Source organism: Chrysemys picta, chromosome 10, assembly GCF_011386835.1.
Source record: "Chrysemys picta bellii isolate R12L10 chromosome 10, ASM1138683v2, whole genome shotgun sequence".
NCBI lineage: Eukaryota > Metazoa > Chordata > Testudines > Emydidae > Chrysemys > Chrysemys picta.
In genome coordinates, this window is record NC_088800.1 from 84858342 (window position 1) to 84883617 (window position 25276).

Sequence of the window (25276 nt, forward strand, 5' to 3'; positions counted from 1 at the left end):
TCCTCATCTATGCCGCTGTGGCCCTACAGAAATTGCTGTAAGGGACTTTTTCCTTAAATCTCTCGTGTATATTGGGATAAGTGTGCTAATAAATGTAGGGTAACAGGGAATGCATCTGAGAAGGCTAACTCTTGCGGGCCAGATCGGCCGTTTTGGTCCTGTTATAACTGGGAGCAGACTAAGGACTGCTCCCAAGTTACACCAGTTTCAGAAGTCCCACAGGGTCTTCTCCACGGCCTGAGAATTGGCTGCAGCGTTGTGCACTCTGACATGTCCCCAGTGCAGTGCAAAGCATAGGATGGGGTCTGAGGAGCTGGCCGACAGGGTTCAGCTCTTACAAAGCGGCACAGATTTGTCAAAGCAGCACAGCATGAAAGTTCAGCTGTCAGTTTGACTTTCAGACAAATGTCATGTACAGAACATTATCGCAATAGGATCCTAAGTATCCTATCAATCTGTCTGTTCCAGCATCACCTGCAGTAAAGTTATTAGTTGCATCTCCTATTTTCTATCCCAGCTTGGTTTTGTTTGCTTGATTTCCCCTCCCCCCCCAGCCATTTTTCACATTGCGACTTTGATGCCCACGAAGGATTTGGATAAATATCGCTGCGACAAGAAGAGGCACCTTGGGAATGACTTTGTTTCCATAGTTTATAACGATTCTGGTGAAGACTTTAAATTGGGAACGATAAAGGTACAAGAGTTTATACTTGGGTCTGCGTATAAATAGGGCCCTACCAAATTCACGGTCCATTTTGGTCAATTTCACGGTGGTAGGATTTTTAAAATCATACTTTGCATGATTTCAGCTAGTTAAATCCGCTCTGAAGGCAGTTCAGAAGTAAGGGTGGCAATACCGTGACCCCCCTAAAATAACTTTGCGACCCCCCTGCAACTCCCTTTTGGGTCAGGACCCCCAATTTGAGAAATGCTGGTCTCCCCTGTGAAATCTGGATAGTATAGGGGTAAAAGCACACCAAAGACCAGCTTTCACGGTCTGTGACGCGTTTTTCATGGCCGTGAATTCGGTAGGGCTGCCCTACTTATTAAACATCTGTTGGACTGATGCAGCTCACTGGAAAGCATCCAAAGATGAACAGGACTTTCCACTTGCGTGGCAGCAATGGGTTCTTTGTAAAATTGTTAATCTCTGGATGTGTTGTCTAAAGCTGAGACGCCAATTCAGATATTTCTTTGGGTGGGGGCAAATTCCAGTCCTGGTCTCTCCCCCCATCCCCTCCTCCCGCAGGGACCCTGATTCTCCTTCAGCCAGGGAGTCTCTCCTCTCTGTTACCCACACAGTACACGAGCCAGTGTCGCCACAGCCAAGTTCTGGGCAGACTCCCCTGCGCTCTGCCGTACAGGAACAGACAACCCAGGCACCAGGTTGCAACCCCACTCACTGAAATTTGGCTCTGCCTGCATGGAGGGGCATCCAGGTCCTAGTTCAGTGGCATTGCAACCACGCAGCCAAGCGACACTCCAGACCACTCCGCCAACAGCTGTACTGATTAGTACAGGACCTCTGCTTAAAAGTGGTCGGACCCTGCCCTGCTCCATGGCCTGTGGAACTTTAGCGAGTGCAAATACCTGGGGTGGGGGGAATGCTTCCCCTCCCCCAGCCTCCTAACTGGCACCGCTGGTCTAAAGACTATTTGGTTATGAACTGGGACTTTTTACCTTGCTGTATTCAGACTGCATCAGTGGATTGCATCTGTAGATGTCATAATGGTTGCCAGTAAAATATGCCTGTAAGTGTGTGTTATGCTTCTGTGTTACAATATTTTGTTTCCTCCCTAGGGCCAATTCAACTTTGTGCATGTTATAATCACACCGCTTGACTATGACTGCAACCTGGTGACGTTACAGTGTCGGAAAGGTAGGGTTAGTTCTCGAACAATGTTTCTACTGGTTCGCATGACAACTTCCTTAACTTCATTGGAATGTTTGTACAAGTCTCCAGGTGGTAAAACTTTAGAATTGTAGAAATGTAGGACTGGAAGAGACCTCAATATAGGTCATCTAGTCCAGTCCCCCGCCCTGAGGCAGGACCAAGTATTCAGAGCCAATCCCCTCCTGTAACCGCACATCCCATATTGCCATTTTACCTGGCTTAGGTAGACCCTTCCTGAACAGTGATTTGTACTCCCAATAAAAGCTTTCCAGCTCCCTTTAGAGGAGCCCATTAAGAGAAATGCTCCAAAATTGTGTCACCACCTAGTATTTGGGGATGCAGCCAATCAGTAATTCTTCCCCACTGGACCATAAGACAGCTATCTTCTAGTTAGGGGGATGCATGGAGTCCCAGCCGGTGACCAGAACGCCCCCATTTTGGCTTCTGCTTTGCACACCGATATAGTGACACATTTTTTTGGCAGGTTGGAGGAAGAAATCCTGGTGGCTAGTCTCCCTTCCCCGCAGTGCAGTGAGTGGACATGGCTCCTCCTGGCTCTTTTGAACATCAGTTGGAGCGGGGGTCGCAACTGTTTCAGGGCGTACTCCCTCGTTTAGGGCCTTTTGCAGCCTTACCAGATCCCACATTGATCCCCAGCATGTATAACCAAGAGGCCAACCATACACCCCACGCCCCACCCACAATGCATGTCTCTAATGAAACCCCCTTCCAGTCTGAGAAACATAGCTATGAATATTCTGCCCCTGCCTCTGTGTTTTGGGGGAATCATGGATTGTGACTAGAGTTCCTGGGAAAGGCCTTCTCTGTGGAGCAGTCAGAGCTCGGGAGCCCCCAGAGTATTGCACCCTTGTGCCCTGAGCAGTGTTACAATAGACGCTATAATACTTTATGGAGACCTTTTTTTCGAGGCAGTCGATTGGAGAGTAAAATGTACTCTGATTTCTCACTACCTTGACTCTCATACTGGAAATCCTCATGAAGCTGAATTTATCACATCCCAGTACATATAACTACTGGCTAATTCTGGCTTTTCACCTTTTAAAGTGACGATCTTTAAATCTTTTCCGTTTGAACATACAGACATGGAAGGGCTGGTGGACACAAGTGTTGCTAAGATTGTCTCGGATAAGAACCTGCCGTTTGTAGCCCGCCAGATGGCCCTGCATGCTAATGTGAGTACTGTCTGGGTTCTCTTCAAGGACTGTTACCTTTCTGCTAGGATCACGCTCTGCCACCCCAGGGAAATGAATGCAACTTGGCCAAGAAATTAAACTCTCAGAGCTCTATCCGTTGAATAACCAGTCGAGTCAGAAGCATCTGAACTTCACAGACTGCGTTGAACTTCAACGACTAAACTAATTATGTTGTGTAACAATTTATTACTCTTGTTGTCATGGGAGCTGTGTTTAAAACTTCTTTTCCCTTGAATCAGATGGCTTCCCAGGTTCACCATAGCAGATCGAATCCTACCGATACTTACCCATCCAAATGGATAGCGAGGCTACGTCATATCAAGAGGCTTAGGCACCGGGTAATTCAAGTTTGTTTTTCCTTCCCTGACATATTGCACATCTGGAACGCTTAGCACAAGCAAGCACAATTCTAAATATCTGGAGAAAATAAGAATGAACTGTCAAAGGCCTGTGAATAAGTTAAAGGGATGTCTGCCTTGAAAGGCCTTCGGGCCTTGTCTACGCTACAGGGAAAAGTCGATCTAAGCTACGCAATTTGAGTTGCGTGAATAGCGTAACTCAAGTCGACAGAGCTTAGATCTACTTACCGCTGGGTCCACACTACGCGATGTCGACGGAAGACGCTCTCCCATCGACTCCCCTTACTCTTCTCGATCCGGTGGAGTTCAGGAGTCGACGGAAGAGCAATCTGCGGTCGATGTAGCAGGTCTTCACTAGATTCGTTAAACTGACCACCGATGCATCGATTGCCACGCGTAAGTGTAGACAAGCCCTCAGACTAACCAAACTCTAGTGAGAATGACATGTGGGGAGATAGGGTTTGAAGCTACAAGCAGCTAAAGAGCCCTCCATTTCCATTGGCTACAGTGGGAGTTGAGGACACCAGGTCCTGCAGGGTTGTGCGTGTGATGCAGTGTTCAGATCCAAGTGGCAATAGGGGGAGCTGTACCTACTAACATGCCGAGGGGGAATCGTGGGGATATCCTGCTGACCTGTTCCTCTGTGACGCTCTTTCAGATCCGAGAGGAAACCCAGTACCAGACACCTGGCTTCCCCCTGATGCAAATGCACCCTTCTGCTCTTACTAAACCCCCTCCCCAGGTACCACAGGACCCAGCATCAACCTATGAAACTGGGCAGAGAAAGAGGCTGATCTCCTCGGTGGATGACTTCACAGAATTTGTGTAAATCCCCATGTGATCAGCGTCTGCCCTCGGCGGAGGGGGGAAGAGGGGAGTGAACGCTCTTGACCCTGCACACTAATTCAGCACTGGGACTTGGCAAACTCGGTGTGGCTATGTTACCTTCGTGTGAACTAGTTACTGGACCGCCGTGTGACTCTGATAGACAGCGTCGTCTTGACTTTGAGTCGCCCACCATCAGGAAAGGAGGATTTTCTACCCTAGCTGGAGAATCCCAGAGTGGACCGAGCCTATAAATTCGGTCTTTATTTGGCTAGAGACATGCAGTGAAGTTGAAAGGGATCCATCTCTGCTAGCAGCTTTCTTGCAAAATTTAAGCATTTCTCTAAGCAGGAGGAGACAAAGCAGCAAGCCAGGAGACGGTTCCCCACTCATCACTTGGTGGGACGATGCAGAAGCAAATGGTGTTTTAACCCAACCAAATGAAAGCTTCCGTCACAGTCTCTGGACACTTGGGATCTCCATTTCCTCTACCTGGGTGGAAAAGCTCCATTAGCATTCATGAGAGCTGCATGCACTTTCCAACTAGTTCTTAACACCAGCTCTGATTATAGGAATGTCCACTAGCTTCACAAGTTACCTGTAAAAACTGCAGCTGCCTTTATTTCCCAGGAGATCTCCTCGCTTGAGGACATCTCCATGAGTCTCCCACTCCAGTGAAATTGTTCTCTCAGACCTTAATGATATAAGTAGGGAGATGTCTGCAGGTCAGTGGAGAGAGGCAGAATGGTAATCAAAGCTGGTATGGAAATCGCTGACCGTGAATAAACTGTCTTGTAATGAACACTCCGTTAAACCCAGGATTCCAAAGACAATTTGGGCCCAGGTTTGGAAATTATGAGCAAAGGATTTAGCTAGAGGCCCAGCCTTGCTTCTAGTGCAGTCAGTGGCAAAGCTTCCATTGACTTCAAGGGCAGCAAGATGGTCCCCAAGAATGTGGCCAGGATGCTAGGAAGTAACTTGACCTTTTTGTGCGTATTCACACACGCTTCAGAGAGGTGAGTGGTAGCCCAGTGTGTGACCAGGCTGCACTTGACTGGGCTTTAACCTGGTCTATAATGTGGCCTTGCCAGAAATCTTTCCTCAAATGCAAAATTTCCTCTTCCCTTTTAAATGACCCTTGGCTCTGGTTGGTTGGCAGCATCGCCATATTGGACTTGTCATATGGTGACGGTCCCACCTTTGGAAGCCAGCAGTTTGGATTGTATGTAAAGGGTCCTTTTAATGCAGATGTGCACCAGGCCTTTCAGAAGTAGCATGTTTTGTGGTGAAAGATAATGGGACACTACACTACCATAATGGGAGAAGCTATGTAAGCTGGAACGTACTGTGACTACTGTGTGCTTTTGTCACTCCTCAGTGACTGCTGTCCTCATCAAACGAGTGACGAGCTCTTAATTCGCTAAACTCAGTGACTGGATAACAGCAGTTTTTAGTGACTGGGTAACTTCTGAGTAATTTGAATCGAATCGCAGGCAAAGCAATCAAAAGCTAGAATTCTTTTTGGAGGGAGGGAAAGGGGAGCTACTGACCAATGTGGGACTGTCCATTAACTCATGTGTACGTCCTGTTTTGAGTGTTTATAAATTGTAAATGAAATAAAAGTATTTGTATGGTTACTGGGTTCTTACTGGGATGGGCAACCTCTTGTGTTGCATGTTGGAACCACTCCAGATGAATCTGCTCCGTCATTTGACAATAAGACCGTTTCCATCTGACCTGTGAAAAGTGTCTGGTACCAGAGCCGCATATGTCCAAAGAACAGGTACAGGATGGGCGATGGCAGCAGGATAAACTCCCGCACTACCTTGCCAGTTCGCCTCAGCCCTGATTGGGAGGGATCGCTAGGCATAAGCATAGATTAGTTCTCATGGCCTGTTCAGTCCTTGGCCTCTCAAGACTGTCTTTAAGGAGGCCAGTGGTGAAGTGTAGACTCGTGTCTGAGCAGCACTGGACTGAAAACCTGTGGACTCCGTTCCCAGAAGCACCACTTGGTAAAGTTTTTGGGTGCTGCTGAAACAGTGACACAGAAGATGCTGACTCCCCTTCTATGAATTTTTCAGATGTTAAAATACATAATGGTATGTAACCACTTGCTGAAGTTGCAGGAATGCTGGTGTTTCCCAGTGACATACATAGAGCCACATGTGACCTATGTTGAGTCCATGCGCCAGATACATGTTCAGCCACAAGCAAGCAGCTGTGAGTCTCTCTTACACAGAGCAAATTCTGAATTTGTTTTGAAGCAGAACATCTATCAAAGATCTCAAAGCTCCTTAATGAAGTAACATGGATTAATTACCCCGCTACCAATTTGTTACCAATAAACAAAACCAGGTATTTTTCACGGGTTTGAATTTACTCAGTATTTGAAGTTGCCGAGTTGGACTAGCTCTGAAGCGAACGGCTTTCAGACCTTTCTGTCGTACTGCAGCACAGTCTCTCCTAGATGTACACTTCAGACAGTGGTGCATCTGGATTGCTAAGAGGCAAAGAGGATGTCGTGGCAGCTTTCAAGAAACGCATAGCAGACATTTACTTAGCAGTCCATGGTCTTTATTTGACATTGTCATTTTTGAAGAAACATTTCCACAGTTACAAAATAGGCTATTTTTGCAAATGTAACGTTGACCAGAAGGCACTATTTCCTTCCATCCTTCCTTTCCTGATCATCCATTGCTACAAAAAGCATGATATAGATTTCCCACCCCAGCCCCCACCCCGTAACTAGCTGATAGGGTTCTGTATTAAGCAGCTTGATACTATTGCATCATTGTGAGACTTAAGGCAATAAATAAGAAACCATCTCTTGGTGACTATAAACACAAAATATACATTCAAGAGTATCTATGAGTTAGGGATGCAAGTCAAACGTACTGCTGTTGACAAGGAGTATAATCTCATGACTAATAGTTCTGGCTGCAGCTAAGCTCAGATTTCGTATACTTGCTACCTTAACGGTGACACTTCAAGGAACCCCATACCTGTGGCTAAAGGCTCTGTACAAACAAGTTCTCCTATGAGAACTATGATCGCTTTAAAGCTGTCTGACTGAAGTGTCCGGCTTTTCTGAAACACCTGCGTGGGCTCTAGAGCTGCTCCACCTACTGGGATCCAAGGAAAGTAGTAGGGCAGTTGTCCTAACCCATCTTTGCTCTTCTGCAGTTAGAAGAAGCACTTGGTAAGACTCATTCACACCACCATGCGCGCACAGCTAGCTGGATAAGAAACTCATTCACGTTAAGGCCTAACTTAAGAAAAACCTGGCTCTTCACATTGGGAGCATCCTAACGTTAACCTTTGCTGCCACCTACGAGCTTACTAAAGGCCGTGCCAACCGTTTTGTTGGCACTGTTGTCCTTAGTGACTGTAGTACCTGCAGCTAAGGGATGGGTGCCCATAACATCCACCTGCCATTTTCCAACTCGTATCCTCCCACTCCAGATGCCGCTTCCAAAATTCCAAACACTTAACTTTTGCCACCGCCCTGCCCTAACCACAGCTGTTCCATCACCTATGGTTCCTGCTTCCATTTCCTTCCGTCTATGCTCTACTTACCCCTGGCTTGCTGTTCTTTCATCCCCTTCCTATCACCACCAAACCACCTTGCCGTTGTAAAGAGAACGTTCTTTATACATCCCGCTAATCCCTCCCCCACGCCCTCTGCAACTGCTCGCCTAGTTCCGTCCTCTGCGCAACTAACTCAACAAGTACAAAACGACAAGAGTAACTTCCATGGCTGTAAACCCCAGGCCTGCTGCTCAAGTCTCCACAGAGAGGGAAGCAGGTGGGGAGAGCAGCACAAGGAAAGTCAACCTGGATCCAGTCTGTGGATTGTTGGAATACAACGCTGTGTGCAAACAATCTCACACGCACAGCAGGAGAGAGGCATCAGGAGCCGGGGGGCGAGAATAAGCAGCAAAAGGTAAGAAGAACTAACTCCAATGGAAGTGTCTTTAGGGAAACCCTGTCTCTAGCCTTTGTAAAGTTACTTAGCTGGAAAGGTGCACAGACTTCCCGGCTTAGGGCTCTCTCCTCCCCTGGATTAGGTAGTTGCAATGCTGGGAAAGGGGAGCTCTGTTACAAGCGAAGTGTCTTCTAAGAGCGGCAGCAATGGAGGCTAGATGGAGTCTAACGAGATGCTAACCATGAACAATGGCCCCTGCTAATATTGGCCTTTGGTTTTGAAGAGCTCCCTAGCGTAACATTACCTTTCAAAAGCTTTGAGCAAGATGTGGTGGGAACAACACCTAGTACATCGCGAGAGATCCCACTGCCACTCTCAGCTCCACCGTAGTGCCAGCCCGGCCCGCACCTCATCTGGCACGAGAGCACGCACACCACATGCACTCTGACACCTAATACTTTATATACAACGAACATTCCCAGAAAGAAGCACTTAATACATCCTTTAAATAACTCTGACAACAGTGTTCTGTCTCCTATCTACATGTGTCAAACATGGTACCGATGCTATGAAAATATAGCAAATATATACATTTCAAAACCCCGTATAAATTACTTACAATATACATAACACGGAATGACAAGGGTGAGGTGAACACGGGCTGGCCAGGGGGTTTCCATGGGCACTAGCTGCCAGGGAGATTTGGCTGATGGTTGCACCACTTAGCATAGCTGGAAATAATTTACATAGGCTGTGGCTGCCCAGAATAGGTGCATTTGATTGTTACCCACGCCAATTTTCTAAAAGGTAGTGCTGGACAAGTACCTCCATGGCATATCAAGCGTAGCACAGCTGTAGCTCGATATACTGTGGATTACAGCAAAGTGGGGAGTGGAAGCAGGTTGGAGTAGGAGCAGATACATCTTCCTGTCCCAGACAGAAGCAAACCAAGAACCATCCGCCCCTATCTCTCACCACCTGCCTCTGCCGGCAGGTGGCTTATTCCCTGCATCACCTGGTGCATTTATTTTTTGAATGCGTTTGTTGTTCCTCTTTGGAAGCGCCTAAGAGTGCTGGGGAGTAGGTTTGAGTCTTGTTAGCTGGCACCCAGCCCCTGAGGCGGGGCTGCAGCTGGGGATGGTTCACTGGGAAACTGCGTTCACATTACCGTTTGCTCATTTCCGTTTATGATTTTTTTTTAACAAAAAAATACTGCTTTCATGATATATTATTCCATTCTCGTTAAAAAGGTCGCATGTGTCATTGTTAGCCAAGGAAAGCATTGTTAAAGTGCTCGGCAGTACATACAAAAAAGTAAACCAAAAAAAAAATACATATGTCAATACATTCCTTCAACTGTAAAAACCAAGCAACCGACGAACCATACTTACCCATTCAATCCACTGGCTGGGGGAAGATCAGTAGCTAAAGGGGAGCTGGGCCGGAATGGAGCCAGCATGCCGGCAGCCCCCTCTTTTAAGTGACCAATTAGAAGAACCCCCCCTAGGTCTCCAGTACCTTTTTGGTTGAGCTGTCACTAATTGCCATGTCCTAAGACTGGCAGATTATTGGAAGCGGTGGCTTAATGTGGATTTCATGGTCATTCATATTCTTTAAATATTGAATTTCTTTAAATACAAATAACAGTACCAAATGCTGGAGGATAACACTAGCCAATACTGAAAACTAACTGATCTGGGTGTAGATACGGTCTCTCTCTCTTCATGCCAGTACAACGATTGAATTAAATAGCCCCCTGAAACCTGTCATTTTCCTCCACCCACAGTGTGTCTGGTCTGTGAATCCAAAAGTCCGTTAAACCCGAATGCCTTGCAATTTCAGCTCCTCTCTTCCCGTTTTGGCACAGCCAGCTGAGCACGGGAAATCCTGCTTGAGTTGCTCCTCGCACCATTCACGTTACTTCGCAGCAGTTCTTGATAAAGCAACTGAACAATAACAGGCCTCTGCTTTTGGAATCTGTTCATGTTGTTTGAAGCTAGGGTCACTTAAAAGGAGAGACGCTTCTTTTTAATATGGCCCTGATTAATGTTGCTTTTCCTCTCGCTGCCAACGCTAAATATGATTAGGGGAGACCCCTGCGGCTTCTCTCATCTGGCCGCCTTGGTGAAGCAGGGTCTCTTAGGTTGTCCTGGACTGAAGGGCCAAACAGTCTCCAACGAAACCAAAAAGCTGTGAAACCGTCGCTAAAGTAAACAGGAAACGGAGGCACCTAGGTAACAGAAGCTGCCAGTATGTACAACACACAGTGGCTGTGTCCATCTTCATTAGGCACTTGGGAGGCTCAGGGCAACGCCGGTATTCTTAGCCGCGTGTCCCGAGGCGGCAGTGATGCTGCTAGCATCTAAGCTGGCCAAGAACCCAGGAAGGCACAGTGGCTCCCCAGTCCTTGGTGTGGCATGAGTGCTTCAGCTTTCCACGCCGGTTCCCTGCGACTTCCGTTTCTGACCCGGAGCTGTGGTGGAACCTTCTCGGGCCATGTTACGAGGATCTCTCCGCCTTCCCAGGGGTGGCGCAGTGAGGTATTTTCCCAGAGACACTGCACGTGGTCTCCAGTTACTTGATGCTGGGGTGGACCTTGTTCTTTGCCCGCAGTGGCTTTTTCTTCCTGACCACTGGCGTCGTGGTGGCATACGTCTTGTGCGGGGAGAGTAGAGAAGCCACACTGAGGCCCCTACTGGCTCGGACTATCCGGCTGGGCACACAGGCTGTGCTGCTCTGCAGGGCACCCAGGGCGCTGGCGGGATGGGAGGGCAACAGAGGGTCTCGGGGAGGGTGCAGGTCGGTGTTGGAAAAGTTCTCAGGATAAAGTCCCTGTGGCCCCTGATCTGTGCAACCCAGGCGGTACCGACTCAGCAGGTCCTCAGTCATCTGGATGTACTTCGTCCTGGTCCTCCTGCTCTGTGAGTCCTCCAGCTGCTGCTCCATGCGGTAGACGTCCTCTGTCACCTGGTTCACTCGGTCAAACTGGGCCAGCAACATCTCGAAGAGGGAGAGGAGCCGCTGGACATCAGCATCCACCTCTGAGCTCTCTCTGGTGCTCAGCGCCAGGCTGAGCCCATCCAGCTGGCTCGAAGAGGTGGAGGCCCTGGAGCTGTCGGAGGCTGCGCTGGGGGTGGGACCCCGGAAGGACTTGTCGCTGGAGGATCGGGATGGTAATGGATCCATCCCTTCGAACCTCACCTTGTGCCGAAACTGGAAGGGAAGTGAGAGCAAAAGAGGGTTAGTGCAGAAAACAGGCACTCGTGAACCCTTGCCGGTCGCCCTGTAGGCGCCTGCTCCACCCCAGCAGGAGGGATGGGAGTGAGCTCTTCATGTCAGCCTTGAATGACTGTCTCCAACTGCAGAGTGCTCCCCACTTGGCCTGGCCGGATGGTGGGGTGGCCCAAATGCGGAGGGGGTGGGGAGGTTTATATACCCACCAGCCTGATTAGAAACCAAACTGAACAGTGGGGGTGGCACAAGATGGACATGCCGGGGACGATGCTGGAGGCAGTCTCTGCTCCTGCCAGCCAGGGCATGCGCACGGCCACCATTCCTCTACCTGGGACACCAGTTATTGCTGCCAATCCTTCCGGCTCCTGCCAGTGGTGGCCCGTGACCCATACTCCTGTGGGCAGTGGCCTGTCACAGCTTGCCCCCACCCCGCTGCCAATTGCAATGGGGGAAACAATCAGTGTGTTTGTATCACCAGCCCCCATGGTCCTGTGAATGCAAAGGCCGACCAAAACACTGCAAAACCATGCATCCCAGGCTGCCCCCAGGGGACCTGCACCTCCGGCCTTGATCCACCAGCCAGGAGCCTGGGCCTCCCCCCGGCTAGCACACTGCACTGAGGTGGGACTGTGCACCTACTTCCTTGACCTTGCTGAAGCCCATCCACAACTTCAGCCTGCGGACGAAGAGCTCCACCATCTCGTAGTCCTGGGGCTCGAAGGCCGGGCGGTACAGCTCGAAATTCATCTCCCGGTAGCTGTGGACAAGCACGGCGGCGAACAGCCTCAGCACGATCCACATCTCCAGGACGATGTAGCTGGCGCAGAACAGGTAGTACAGCCCCGAGGGCTCGGGCAGACCGAGCCGGAGGCTCACGCTGCCGCGGACCGCAGCCAAGAGGAGCAGGAGGCTGCTGCTGAAGCTGTGGAAGGATTCTGAGCAGGAGGAGAAAAGCTGCGAAGGAAACGCAGGGGTTTCAATGGAAGGCCGTTGTCTCAATGGCAGAGTGGCCAGACTGCCTGTTGGTCCCACCTCCGAGCGCCTGGCAAAGGCGGGCAAGCGGCAGCATCCCCAGCTGCACCTGCTCCATCCATCAGCTACAACATTGATGGGCTGCCCCTGTGCCCCCAGCCAATGGCACCTCAGGGAGTTCTCGGAGTTTCATCCCCATGGTCCCCTCAGTCACTGATGCCTCTGCTGCAGGCCAGGAAGGGGCCAACTGCAGTGTGGCCAGATGAGCTGAGACTCACTCACCAGAATGCTCTGGCTTGGATCGGAGCGGAGGTCTCTCTAATTAACCCTTCCCTTTGTAGCTACTCAAGTAGCTCTCCCCCAGCAACGCACAGTGTAGGGTGAGTCTTGACTGTATCATACAAATAAATATTTACCAGGAAGCCAAGCTGGGTATAAGCAAGGACGAGCAGCGCGAAGGCCAGCCCTGCAGCAGCCAGCTCCTTCGTGGACTTCTGTAGGGTTTTGCCGAACACGGACCATTGCCGGACAAAGCGCAGCTGTTGGGCAGCCTGAGACCAAAGAAGAGAAGCCAGGTTTATACCCGTGTGGATCAAGGAATCTGCTGCATGTGTTTCGGGGGTAGCTTTCCACCCCGTGGCACTGTTGCAAAGAAACAGACACTGCGCGCCCGGTGTTCAGGGTCCACTTACACAGCTGGCATGTGGTTGATGAAGGTCCACCTACCCTCAGTCTGTTTTCAACCCCAGCCACTAAAACATCTGCATTGGCTTAAGCAGCCCTCGGTTGAGGGGTTCAAACTCATTTAAATAAACACAGCAAACTTCAGAACAAGAGTCCCCAATGTGTGCTGTTCCTGCCGGCCGCCTGGGCAACCATTATGCTCCGCCAGTCTTTTGCCACGTTGGTCCCCTCCCCAAACTGTGGGTGAAGTTTTGATCAGTGACCTGAGAGCCTAAAGTTGTCTGCGTGGCCCTGTGCTTCAGACTATAGAGACGTGACCTGCAGTGCTGCGCTCTCTTCCCCCTGCGTGAATGCTGGGGGTGTGAACTAAAAGGTACCTAGTTCATGTTAATGTTTTGTAATGTGTCTATTAGCCTCATACATCCAGGCTCTGGTTAAGGGGCGGGAGGGGAGGACGTTTCCGCATCGAGGGCCCCTTGCAGAGAATGTCCTGCCAGCAGCCCTGCCTCTTTATAACAAGGGAGCTCTAATTCAAGTGCTACTTCCTCAACTGTAACAGCCTGGCCTAGGGCAGGGGGAGGCTTCAAAGGATTAAACCAACCCCTTGTGTGGCTCTCTGCTGGAGCACAGACCAGTATAATGGCTAGGCAGCTGGTGTGTAGAAATGATTGGCCTAGTATGCTGGCCAGCATTGTCGCATTGTGTGGGTGTGTTCCCCTGTCTGTCTCTTGTCTGACCCTGTACGGTCTAAGGGGCAGGGAGTATCTTTGTTCTATTTGTACAGCGCCTAGCGCACATTTCTGGGGGTTTGCTGAGCATCACCAGCCCTTTTCTGAACAGCTGGTTTGCAGCTGCACTTAAGCTACATCTCACTACCATTACTATTCATTAAATACGGTTGGGTACCAGAGTCCCAAGTACGTAAATCTAGTGAAGAGAATATGGTCAAGTTTTCATCTCCTATACAAACTGGGGATTGAGCACTATATAATTTAACCCAGGTTTATAGATCAGAATATTATAAGAGCTGGTGTATTGCATTATACTGTCTAAGGGCTCATGGACAGATCTTCAAAAGAGTTCAGTACCAACAAGTAGAATCAGATTTGGGGAGTGGCTGGGAGCTGAGCTCTTTTGACAATTTGGCCTGTGAAGCAGAGTTCTCCTTTGAGAAGTGAGCGAACATGACTCCATGTTTGTGTTTCACTGGTTCCATATCTGTCTGGTTGGTTTACACAAATGGGCATCTGATGGTCACCCCTTCATCTTCAAGGCTGGGTTTTGGACAGTGAGATGGCTGGGGTTCCTCGGCTCTACCGCAGTATCAGAGTCATAGGACTGGAAGGGACCTCGCGAGGTCATCTAGTCCAGTCCTCTGCACTCATAGCAGGACTAAATATTATCTAGACCATCCCGGACACGTGTTTGTCTAACCTATCTGTACTACTCTTAATAAAGGAGAGACAAGGATCTAATTACTACTCGTGCTCTGGAACGAACACTGCACAGGAAAGGAGACCTGGGACAGGCGTGGCTGACTCAAGTGTTACCCCACCTGCATGAAGTGCTTTCAAGACCTAGCCCTACCTCACAGCAGGCCCACTGCCATACCTTTACAGTCAGCAGGAAGAGAAGGGAGGCGGCCAGGCTGTTGAAGACTGAGTTGAGGAAGGCCACCTGGTAAAAGCTGGTGAAGCCCTTGCGGTTCTTCAGATACTTTGCCCACTGCTGGTCAGCGATGGTGGCTTGGCTCAAGTGCACCACCACGGTGCAGGTGGTCAGAAGGGTGAGCAGCCATTGGCTGTAGCTCCCAAACAAGGCGAAGTAGGCCCTGCCTTCCTTCTTGATGAAGAGGGACTCAGAGACCACAAAATAGACCACAAACACCATGAGGAAGACCTGTAATGTAGGGGAAGAGGAAGAGTTCATCCAGAAAGAGGTGGGTTGCAATTACAGAACCGCAGTGCTGTCAGTCCTTCATCACAGCACTGCCTACTGGCCCCTTGGAGCAGTGGCGGGGCTATCGTCCCGTGATGGCACAATGGAGCCCATATTACTGGCCTTCATCTCCCATGATGTTGTTATGGCTGCAACCCTGCCACTGGAATATGGGGCCAAATCTGTCCCTGGTGTAACTCCCTTGACTGGCTGGTGATAGGTGAGCACTGGAGTGTGAGACAGGGCTCTCCCTTTCTCTGGCTCCTGAGGGGCCAAGTGTACTGTCACCACAGCGCTCCCAGCCCAGAGAGCTAACTTAGGACCAGGCCTCGCCTTCGAGCAGCAGTTTCTGTTAGACCCTCAGGGCCTGCCCCGCCTTGGGTAGATCAAAGCACAAGGCTCCATGACTCTGCCCCAATCCCCCAGGGCAAACCCTGCCCACTTGGAGGCTCCTGGGAAGTTGGGGTTTTGTCTGTCAGAGGGCCCTGCCCATGCCACAGCCCCTTCATCGGTACATAGGCCTCATCTGTTACCAGTCGCCCATGAGAGGAGAGGGTGAAACGTGTTTGGATTCTGCCTGAGGGGGGATTTTTCCCTCTCCCACCCAAAGAACACTCCTCCAAAAGGGAGGTAGTCAGTGACTGTATCCCTTGCCCTAGAAGTGGTGACGGGGGCGTGCGGGCTTTGGGCCCAGCAATGGGGGTGGGAAACCATCAGCCAGGTGACTCTGAGCCATGGGAGAAAGGCAACTATTCTCCTGAGCCAACAGAACAACCTAAAAAGGGGGTCCCCGACAGCCCTTCCACAGCACAGCTGTCGAGCGAGTCTGGGAAACAGGGTCATAGCAGCAAGCAGAACAGGGCTGAGTAACTCTCCGACAGCCAGATCCCAGTGATGTCCATCCACTGTGCTAAGGCTGTGACTGAGAGCAGGGCTGCCAAGGAGGGATAATTGGACCAGGACCCTGAGCGCAGGGCCCCTGCAAAAGCCTGTAACTGGGATGAAATGGGGGTGGGCCTAACGAAAGTGATGGGAGCCCCAATTTTCTCTCCACAGGCCTGACTGAGAGGAGCAAGGCTGCTGAACTGACCATCATGACAAGCTGCAGCGTGACTCCCCCACTGAGACGCAGCAGGGGGAAGGGCCCCACTGCGATAGCGGCCACTGCTCGCCCCGCCATGGGGAACTCCAGTCGCAGGGTGACAGCGGCGTGCAGGTCCACGCTGGGGTTGTACTGCGTCAGCTCCACAAAGACCGCTCTGCTCCTGTGGGGACAGAGACGCGGGCGACGGTGTCCGTCATGTCAGGTGGCACCATTTTATAGGGGCAAGGGCTGCCCAGAGCAGCTCAGGGCCTGTCTGGGGCAGGAGAGGCCGGGTGTGCACCGTGAGTGGATCTGAAGCCCACCAAGGAACTGCAGAGGGGAACACATTTTGCCTGCCTTGGTTGGATGGACACAGCCTGACCGCGCAATGAGGGAAGATAAAGGGAGATCTTCTGGCTGAATAACTCCCCCACCTTCCCCCCCCCAATACTTCTAGGCTTGGCAGGCAGCCCCTCAACTACCTGCACTGAAAAATACAGATTAGGGCTTGGTACCGTTCCCAGGTTACAGCCAAACTCCGGGCTCCCCCCTCTGCTGCCTTGCCAGCTGCTTACATGTTGTTGATCCAGTTGTTTTGCTGAAGATAGTCCACTTGCGCTCTGCTCTCCTCCAGCGTGGGTCCCAGCTCCTGGATGTAACCTCCACTGTCATACATAGAGACGTAGCCCCAGTACCAGACTCTGAAAAGAAGAGGAGCCACTGGTTGCATTTTGGGGGTGGGGAGTTGCTGACCTGGCGTCATAACTTCATAACTCAGTCAAAGCCAGGAGGAGTTGCATTGTTTTACTTTCGTGGCAAACGGAGGATTTGAACTGACAGTAAGTGTCTTATTTAATGCATCTAGGGCATGTGAGAAATTACAAACGAAAATCGTAACAACTTAAACGGCCCAGAACAGGCCCTAGCCCACCCCCCTCCAAACCCCTCTTAACACATCTCCCAGAAATGAGCCACAGCCAACCAAATGCTTGAACCGAAGCTAAAGAAGCAGCTTTTATCCCTGTCTCCTGAGCCCCTCTAACCGGCAGTAACAGGAAGCTACCGCCAATATGCAAAACTTTCCTTGCTGAGGTTTTAAATTGCTCTGTAACTCTTAAACAGCTGTTTCGAAATATCGGTACCCCCAGCACGTGCCTCCTCTGCATTGGCAAAGTACCTCACGGTGGCACTCGCTTACCCACACAGCGCTCCACTCTATCTTCCATGCAGTGCGCGCGCCAGAAAATTACAAATGGGGCTGCATGATTCATGCCCATCAAACGGCTAAGGAACAAAACCAGTTGGCAGGTGGTCGGAACAGCACTAGGCCTTCCGTATTGTTCATTCGGTTGGCGCTCGGGGGCAGCAGTTGGCTGAATTGACATGACAGCTGGAAACGGAGTGGCCGTAAGAACCCAATACTGTGACTGGATTTTGCAGCCAGAACAGGAAATGTACATGTGGAACGCGCAGCTTCGTACCCTGCTAGGTCAGGCGGTGAGTAGGACCACGGCTGTGTCAAATTTACAGATACCCTCTTCCAGCCAACAGCATAATCGTCAGTATTAAAGCCGTTAGACTCGTACGTGCATTTCTTCGCAGCAGCAGATGCATCCGTCCCGCTAAGGAAATCATGAATGGTATCCAGGCATTCTGCTGAAAAGAGGCCAGCATCATGTTATCTTGGCAGTGACGAGACATGAGACGGCCTGTGCTGGGGTGTTTGCACCTATCTGAAGGGGTTTGGGTACCTTGGAAGGGGTAATTAGCCTAGTGGACTGCATCTGGGGGAGGACTAGGCTGGATAGACAAGCGCTAATGGAAGGTGAAGCTCAGCTGTACCCTGAGCCGGTACAAAGCTAGGAAGCTGAGACCGGAAGGGGTTGCTGGGGAAGGAGGCTGCAGCCACTCCCCGGCAGTTGGGAGCTTGAGTCGGACCCCAGGGGCAGGCCAGAACACCGAGAAAGAGAAGGGAAGTAAGAAGGAGCAGAGGGCAATAGCAATGGGGTTTGGAAATAAGCAGACCGTCGTTGCTGGATAGCGGGTCCCTGTGCTGGACCCCAGAGTACTGGGCAGGCCCGGGCTCCCCTACCAGCCACTGGGGAAGTGGCACAGACCGGGAATTACAGAAGACTGCCGGGTGGATTGTCCAGTGGGACATAGCGACTCCGGAAGGGGAAAACTACCTAGTGACTTGGCTGGAGGGCTGAGTCACGAAGAGAGAGCACCCTCCATTCTGGAGAGTGAGACAGGCCACGGGGTGAGCGAGTGATGGAGTGGGCACTGTTCCAGATGAGAGCTGTTCCCCAGACCCAGCCACCAGTGAGTAGGGAAACCCGTTACATGGCCATATGAACATCCCTGTTCAGAAAGCTATTCCTCTACAGCTTCTCCCTCCTCCTGCTTCAGTTAAACCCTCCCCTCCAGTTCCCCCTTCCCCGGCCAGACCTAGAGAAGGAGCAAGTCCACATCATTTATTTATAAATGCAAAATCCATAACTGAGCTACTGGGCTGAGCACCGGAGAACGTGAGTCACGTGGCACAGACTTCGCTCCCTCTCGGCTTGCCCCATCCTGACGGCTGACCACCCAGGCTTGTTGCATCCTGTCTGAAATCGGGCAGGGCCCGGGTCTTTGGCTTTTGTACCGTACCTGGCATGTGTTCTTGGGCATAAGGATAACCAGGAACAAACCTGCAGCCTCGTTGGCCAAACGTCTGCAGAGAACAGCGCTGTGAAGCTGGCTACTGTGGGGCTAGAAAACTAGAGCCGGCTCTCAGCGTTGTCCCTCCCTGTCTAATTGATCCGAATCTCTTCGGGGAGGCGCCACTGCTCCCCAAACACCCAACGGTGTCACCAGGGACGCCGGCAGTCACACACCTTCCTGCAGGCGGAGCTGACGCAGCCGTGGCACTCCCAGCATGGTGCTGCAGCTCTCTCGCCCCGACTGGTTATTGTAGAGAGAGGGCAACAAGACCTGCGACATCCACGCCCAAAACTCATCGGATCTGTGCACGCAGGGAGGAGAAGAGAGGAAAGTTCATCCGGTCAATGCAGAACAAAGCGTCTCCACTCAGCCCAACCCCAGCTCTGGTTCTGAGGAGTTCTCTGTCCGAAAGCTTGCATCCTGCCACTGGGGGGAGACGGAGCTTTGGAAAGGTGACCTCCACTGCTTTTCAGTGGCCCAGCCAGAGGCAGGCTTTATCCTCCAGACTGCTATCCTATCCCCTGAGCGATCACACAGTGTAGTCATTTGGAATGCAAAAACCCTACAAGGTAAAACTAGTCCCCTGCTTCAGAATATTCTTACAGAAGATTGGGCTGAGACACCTATCAGAACATCTGCTCTAGTTCCAGGCCAATGCACAATTGATCTCCAGTGTTATACTGGAGTGATTTTATCCAGCCTCGCTTCGAATGAGCGAAGAAATGAGGCTTCGACCACTTCCTTTGGGAAACTAACCCACAGACAAAGTGAATCTGGCCATTAGATCTCATTTTTCCTTTTGTTCAGTTTCATCCCATTACACGTTCCCCGTGTCGCTCTAACCTCACAAAATAAGTGTCCCGCAGAAATCTTTTGAGCCTGATTCTCATTTACATTAAAGCCACTTCACAGCATTCTTGTGGTGTAGAGGCCTTCAGTGGGGTGTAGCCAGACATCGGCTTCCATGGCAAGGCCCCTTTCCACTGCCAGTGCAGTATAAATGAACCAGGTCTCCCTGTAACTAGGAGCCGAGTCTGCTCTCGTTTGACACCACTTGTAAACCAATGTAATTGTACTGACGTCAGTGGGATCTATCATTGTGAATCAGATGTAACATGGATTCTGGCTCTAACTTCGCTAAGTCTCATTTGTCTGTGGAACAATCACGACGGCTGACACAAGGACAGAACTAATTCCAAGAAAGCCGCTCTGGTGCCCTTCTGGACAACAGGGACGATAACATCCTGAAAACCCCACCAGGAAATCGTCCTCTTGCTACGAGCACCAAGGAATGATAGGGTTTAATATTTATAGAATAGATGATTATTTTTGGTTTTCATGAGCCTCTTTATTGCTAAATCTTCTTTAAAGCTGTGGTTTTTAAAGGTCGTCTCAGTCTGTCCTGATGCTGCAACTCTGAATTCGTTGCTCAGATACCAGAAAGAGAAGTATCAACTGATTTTTTTTCCCCCCCATTTGTATAGCTCCTTCCAACCATGGAGCTCAATCCTTTAGAAACATTAATGAATTAAAGCTCACAGAATCCCTATCCCCATTTTACAGATAGGGAAATGGAGGCACCAAGCAATGAAAGGACGTGCCCCCCAGGGAAGGAGTGATGGAGGCAGAACTAGAATACAGATCTCCTCCTGACTTCCTGCGCTGGGTGTCAGTCATAAAATTATCCTTGACCTCCCAAGGTGAATTTCTAAAATTAACATCTGGCAACTCGGACACGTACATTATAACCTCAGCACTGAGGATTTTGTGCATCCCTGGGTGCCTAATGATGGGAGAAGGAACCCGAGCAATACAGTTAGTGAAGGGACAGTCTCTCCTGTCTAACACCATGAGCCTGGACGCACCGGTGACTGTCCCGTTCGAATGGGAGCAGCGACCACAGATGATTCGGCATTTGCATGTGTGTAATTTGTGACAGGTATAGAAACGCGTCTGCTCACTGACTTCCAGCGCGAACCCCCCAGTGCACAGCCTGAGGCTGCCTGGCCCGGAGGATGGAACAACCCACGGGGCTTTGCAATTACCTCTTGATGCGGAGGAATTCCTCGCCGCCGAGCTGCTGCTTGAGGGAGCTTTGCAAGAGGAAGGCCCTGCCGTTGCGGGAGGCGTCGCCGTAGTTGGTGAGCAAAGTCACCAGCAAGAACAACATATAGATGAGGAAACTCTGGCAAGCAGAAAACAGAGGCAGGCAGTAAGGGGGCTGCTCTCAGCCTAGGGCACGGTGCCTACCTCAGTAGAAGCAGGGCTGCGCACATGAAGCTGTCCTGCGCCCCATGGGCTGGACCCTGCTCGCATTGGATGTCGATGGCAAGACCCCCATTGGGAGCAGGAGCAGGCCCCAACATCCTGGTATGGTTTTGGTTTTTTTTTCCATATGGGAGCTGCCGTTAAATGAAATCCAGACCCAGACCATGGCCTCGTAACAAATTTTTTCCTCAAACCGGCCATGTTCAAGTCAATACAGATTGCACAACATCCTGGCGCGCTCCATGCTGGCAGCGCTGCTTATGTAACGGCTTCCCATTTAGCGGGGTTTCCGTTCTTGAAAGGGATAGCGCCCAGTTCAACACAGCACAGCTTTTAAACCCCGGCTGTGTTGCTAGCACCAGCTGGGAGTATTAACAGGGAAAGATCTTTAAAGCGATGGAAGCTCCTTTTCACAGCTGGTTGGCTGTTTGCATTTCACTGGGCCTGTTCCATTTTCTTGTGCCCAAGGCCGGAGCTGTTGTGTCTCCAGCCCTGCAAGGGAATGTTTTGACTCCAAACCAACTGATTTCACGGGGAGGATATAGTTCCGTTCTTCTTGGGCCTGGTCTACACTGGGGGGGGATCGATCTAAGTTATGCAACTTCAGCTATGTGAATAACGTAGCTGAAGTTGACATACTTAGATCTACTCACCACAGTGTTTTCACTGCGGTAGGTCGACGGCTGACGCTCCCCCATCGACTCCGCCCACGCTTCTCGCTCCGGTGGGGTACCGGAGTCGACGGGAGAGCGCTCAGCAGTCGATTTATCATGTCTTCACTAGACGCAATAAATCGACCCCCGCTGGATTGATCGCTCCGGAGGTAAGTGTAGACATGCCCTTAGATTTGGAACCCCACCATGTAGCTCAGACGTAACGCTTTTCATTCACAGATCTCAAAGCGCTCTAGAAAGGTGGTCAGGATCATCATTCCATTGTGCAAATGGGGAAACTGAGGCATGGAGCTGGGAAGGGACTTGCCCAAGGTCACCCAGCAACCCAGTGGCAGAGTTGGGAAGAGAACCCACGTCTCCTGAGTCCCAGTCCCGTGCTCTAGCCATTCCTCCCACTTTTAAACAAAACCTGTGCGGTGGGCCTCCAAGTCTGGAAAGACTCACCCAGCCCTTCGTATAAGCCGCACAGTTAGTTTCCTTGCTTTGTTCTTCTAACCTGATATAAGGTTCGTAGCAGGAGTGTCCTTTAGGTCAGTGGTTCCTAACCCTTTCAGGGCAGTGCTATTGCTTGCCATTCAGTGGTGCTTACTTGCTAGGCTGGGCGGCTTGTAGTCACAAAGATGGTGTTTGGAGCAGCCCACGTTCCATGGCCCGTTACTGCAGGTGGACTCTGATGCAAGGAGGGGCCAGGCCGCACCCTGGGCCCAAGCTCAGAGTCTCAGTAAGGTAGAAAGCAGGGAGGAGTCTCCAGGGTACTTATGGATTCCAAAGTCAGAAAGGACCATTGCGATTGGCTAGTCTGACTTCCTCAATACCACAGGTCCGAGAACTGCCCCCCTGCAATCATTCCTAGAGCAGATCTTTTAGAAAAACATCCAATCTTGATTTCAAAATTGTCACTGATGGAGAATCCACCACGACCCTTGGAACATTGTTCCAATGGTTAATTTCCCCTCACTTGTTTAACTTGATACCTTATTTCCTGTCTTTGTCTAGCTTCAACTTCCAGCCATCGGATTGTGCTAGACCTTTCTCGGCTAGATGGAAAAGCCCAGTCTTAAATATTTGTTTCTCATCTAGGTACTTAGACTGTAATCAAGTCACCCCTTAAACATCTCTTTGTTAGACTCAAGGAGCGCAATCTATTTAATTTAGCACAATAAGGCAGGTTTTCTAATCTTGTTTAATCACTCTCATGGCCCTTCTCTGACCCCTCTCCAATTTATCAACATCCTTCTTGAACTGTGGACACCAGAACTGGACACAGGATGCCAGCAGTGATTGCACTCAGTCCAAATACAGAGGTAAAATGACCTCTCTATTTCTACTTGACATTCCCCTGTTTATGCATCCCACGATTGCTTTAGGCCTTTTGGACACCTTCAGCTGATTATCCACCATCACCCCCCAATCTTTTTTTAGAGTCTGCACTTCCCAGGATAGAATTCCCCACCCTGTAAGTATATTCTTTGTTCTGAGATAGTTACATTTAGTCTATTAAAATGCATATTGTTTGCATGCACCCTGTTTACCAAGCGATCCAGATTGCTCTGTATCAGTGACCTGTCTTCTTCATTATTTACCACTCCTCCAATTTTTGTGTCACTTGCAAACTTTATCAGGGATGATTTTAGGTTTTCTTCCAGGTCACTGATAAAAATGTTAAATAGCGTAGAGCCAAGAACCGATCCCTGCAGGAGCCCACTGGAAACACACCTGCACGGTGATGGTTCCCCATTTACAGTTGCATGTTGAGACGTATCAGTGAGTCAGTTTTTAATTCAGTTAATACGTGCCACGGTCATTTTATATCGTTCTAGTTGTTTAATCAAAGTCTTGTGTGGTACCAAGTCCAATGCCCTACAGAAATCAAAGTCTATTACGTCAACACTATTACCTTTATCAACCAAACTTGTCATCTCATCAAAAAAAGATATCCAGGTAGTTTGCCAGGCACTTTACCTTTAACATCTTGTGAAGCAGTTTGACCTTCCTGGCCTCCTCCTTGGCCTGGAAAAGGGCAAATCCCTGAGGAGGTCGGACTTTGTTGATCTTCTCTGAAACGTGCTCGACAAATGGATACTCCACCAGTGTGTCGTCTTCCTCCGGGTGCAGGCGCTTTGCAACCAGTGCGAAATAAAGGGCTTCCAGCAGAACCTGTGACCCAGGAAATCAACGCGCTTTAAGGCAGCGGTATAGCAACCCCACCAGCACAAGGCCATGTAGGGAACATCTTCGCTGTTCCCAACATGGATTCAAGCTTGAATAGAGGAGCCGGCCTTGACTTGGATCCATGCATCTCCATGGCAGCCGACCATGGGTCTGTGCTAACTGATTTCTCCTCTCTGAGGTAAAGCCTGTCTGGCTGTTGCCATCTGAGATTTAGTCTCCGTTTGCCCCATCGAATTGTGCTGGGGGTGGGGAAGAACATCCGTTCTCCCAACGCCGGATGCTGTACGGCCTGATACACAACAGTGATAGAGGGTCCAGCTTTACATCTCTATAATCTCCACAGATGCGTCCCTGCCACAGGCAGAGAGATGGAACCATTTCACGGCTTGCCGAGGGCTTCTCGGTGCCAGTTCAATCAGGGCTGATCCCCTTTCAAAATCTGCAATAACTTACACAGGGGAATGAGAGAGAGAGAAGCAGGACCCTGTGCAGCCTAGACTGGTGGATACTGAAGATCATGAGACATTAAGCAGTTTCAGCTACCTGGAAAAGAAATTACACACTCTCTCTCTCTCTCTCTCCACACCCCTCCTTACCTTCAGAGGTTCCCAGACCAAGAAGGATGCCAGGAAGCTGAATATCCCTGAGATGAGCCACATGAGGGCAACGCTGGAGGTGAAGCCCACTCCAATCCACACGGAGACCCCAATGGAGGTGGCAAAGAGGAGGAGGCTGACGGCGTGAGCTAGGTACGAGCACCAATGCGGCAGCAGGCGCTTCCTGAACGCGTGGTCTGCAACTGCAGGGAGCAAAGCAAGGGGCTGAAATCCCACAACGGTGCGGCCGGCAACCGCCAGCCCCACCGGAGACCCGAGCCGTTGTGGGGAGCCTGGGTGCTCTTTAGACGGATCGTCCGGATTTCTGCGGCCCCTCTCCCGCACCATGCTGGACAGACCACATCCATAGCTCGCTGCTGGAATGCATCCCTCCCTGAAGCGAAGGGCAGTAGTCACCCGTCTGCAAACTGCACCGTGTGGACATGGGGCAGGGCAGCCATTCTGACCCAGACACTGGCCCTCACTCTCCAAATCTTACCAAAGACCCAGGGGATCTTTAATGCCCAGCCAGAGCCTTGGCTTAAGGTGTCACCCGGAAGACCCAATCCAAGGAGCTCGTTCTGTTTACCTGGGAAGGACAAGGGTGACCCTGCGAGGCTTTGAACCCGCATGTCACCGGGAGTCTTGACTCCTCCTAACCGGCTGCTTATGCCACTAAGCCACCCTGTCCAGGAGGGGCTGCTTAGACAGAGAGACGCTTTTATCCAGCC

At 50.5% G+C, this 25276-nt stretch overlaps 2 protein-coding genes across 19 annotated transcripts in view; one reads left to right on the forward strand and one right to left on the reverse strand.

Annotated features, from left to right (window-relative positions):
- The window catches only part of TSC2 (TSC complex subunit 2), a 44311-nt gene extending 38382 nt beyond the window's left edge, over window positions 1-5929 (forward strand). For 13 of the 14 annotated variants that reach the window (XM_065560272.1, XM_065560264.1, XM_065560262.1 and 10 more), the window contains 5 exons: window positions 555-694; window positions 1801-1879; window positions 2996-3087; window positions 3348-3446; window positions 4126-5929. In XM_065560272.1, coding sequence (XP_065416344.1) covers window positions 555-694; window positions 1801-1879; window positions 2996-3087; window positions 3348-3446; window positions 4126-4296 — 581 coding nt within the window. In that variant the 3' untranslated portion in view covers window positions 4297-5929. Of the gene's footprint in view, window positions 1-517; window positions 695-1800; window positions 1880-2995; window positions 3088-3347; window positions 3447-4125 lie in introns of all 14 variants that reach the window. The other variant, XR_010591222.1, reaches the window with a different exon arrangement.
- Window positions 5930-6849: 920 nt separating this feature from the next.
- PKD1 (polycystin 1, transient receptor potential channel interacting) overlaps window positions 6850-25276 on the reverse strand; it is a 136648-nt gene continuing 118221 nt past the window's right edge. For 4 of the 5 annotated variants that reach the window (XM_065560259.1, XM_008164784.4, XM_065560257.1 and 1 more), the window contains 11 exons: window positions 24546-24748; window positions 23740-23934; window positions 20881-21020; window positions 19009-19136; window positions 17611-17785; window positions 16705-16830; window positions 16136-16310; window positions 14719-15006; window positions 12840-12974; window positions 12091-12405; window positions 6850-11430 (listed from right to left, as the gene is read on the reverse strand). In XM_065560259.1, coding sequence (XP_065416331.1) covers window positions 10792-11430; window positions 12091-12405; window positions 12840-12974; window positions 14719-15006; window positions 16136-16310; window positions 16705-16830; window positions 17611-17785; window positions 19009-19136; window positions 20881-21020; window positions 23740-23934; window positions 24546-24748 — 2519 coding nt within the window. In that variant the 3' untranslated portion in view covers window positions 6850-10791. The remainder of the gene's footprint in view (window positions 11431-12090; window positions 12406-12839; window positions 12975-14718; window positions 15007-16135; window positions 16311-16704; window positions 16831-17610; window positions 17786-19008; window positions 19137-20880; window positions 21021-23739; window positions 23935-24545; window positions 24749-25276) is intronic. The other variant, XM_065560258.1, reaches the window with a different exon arrangement.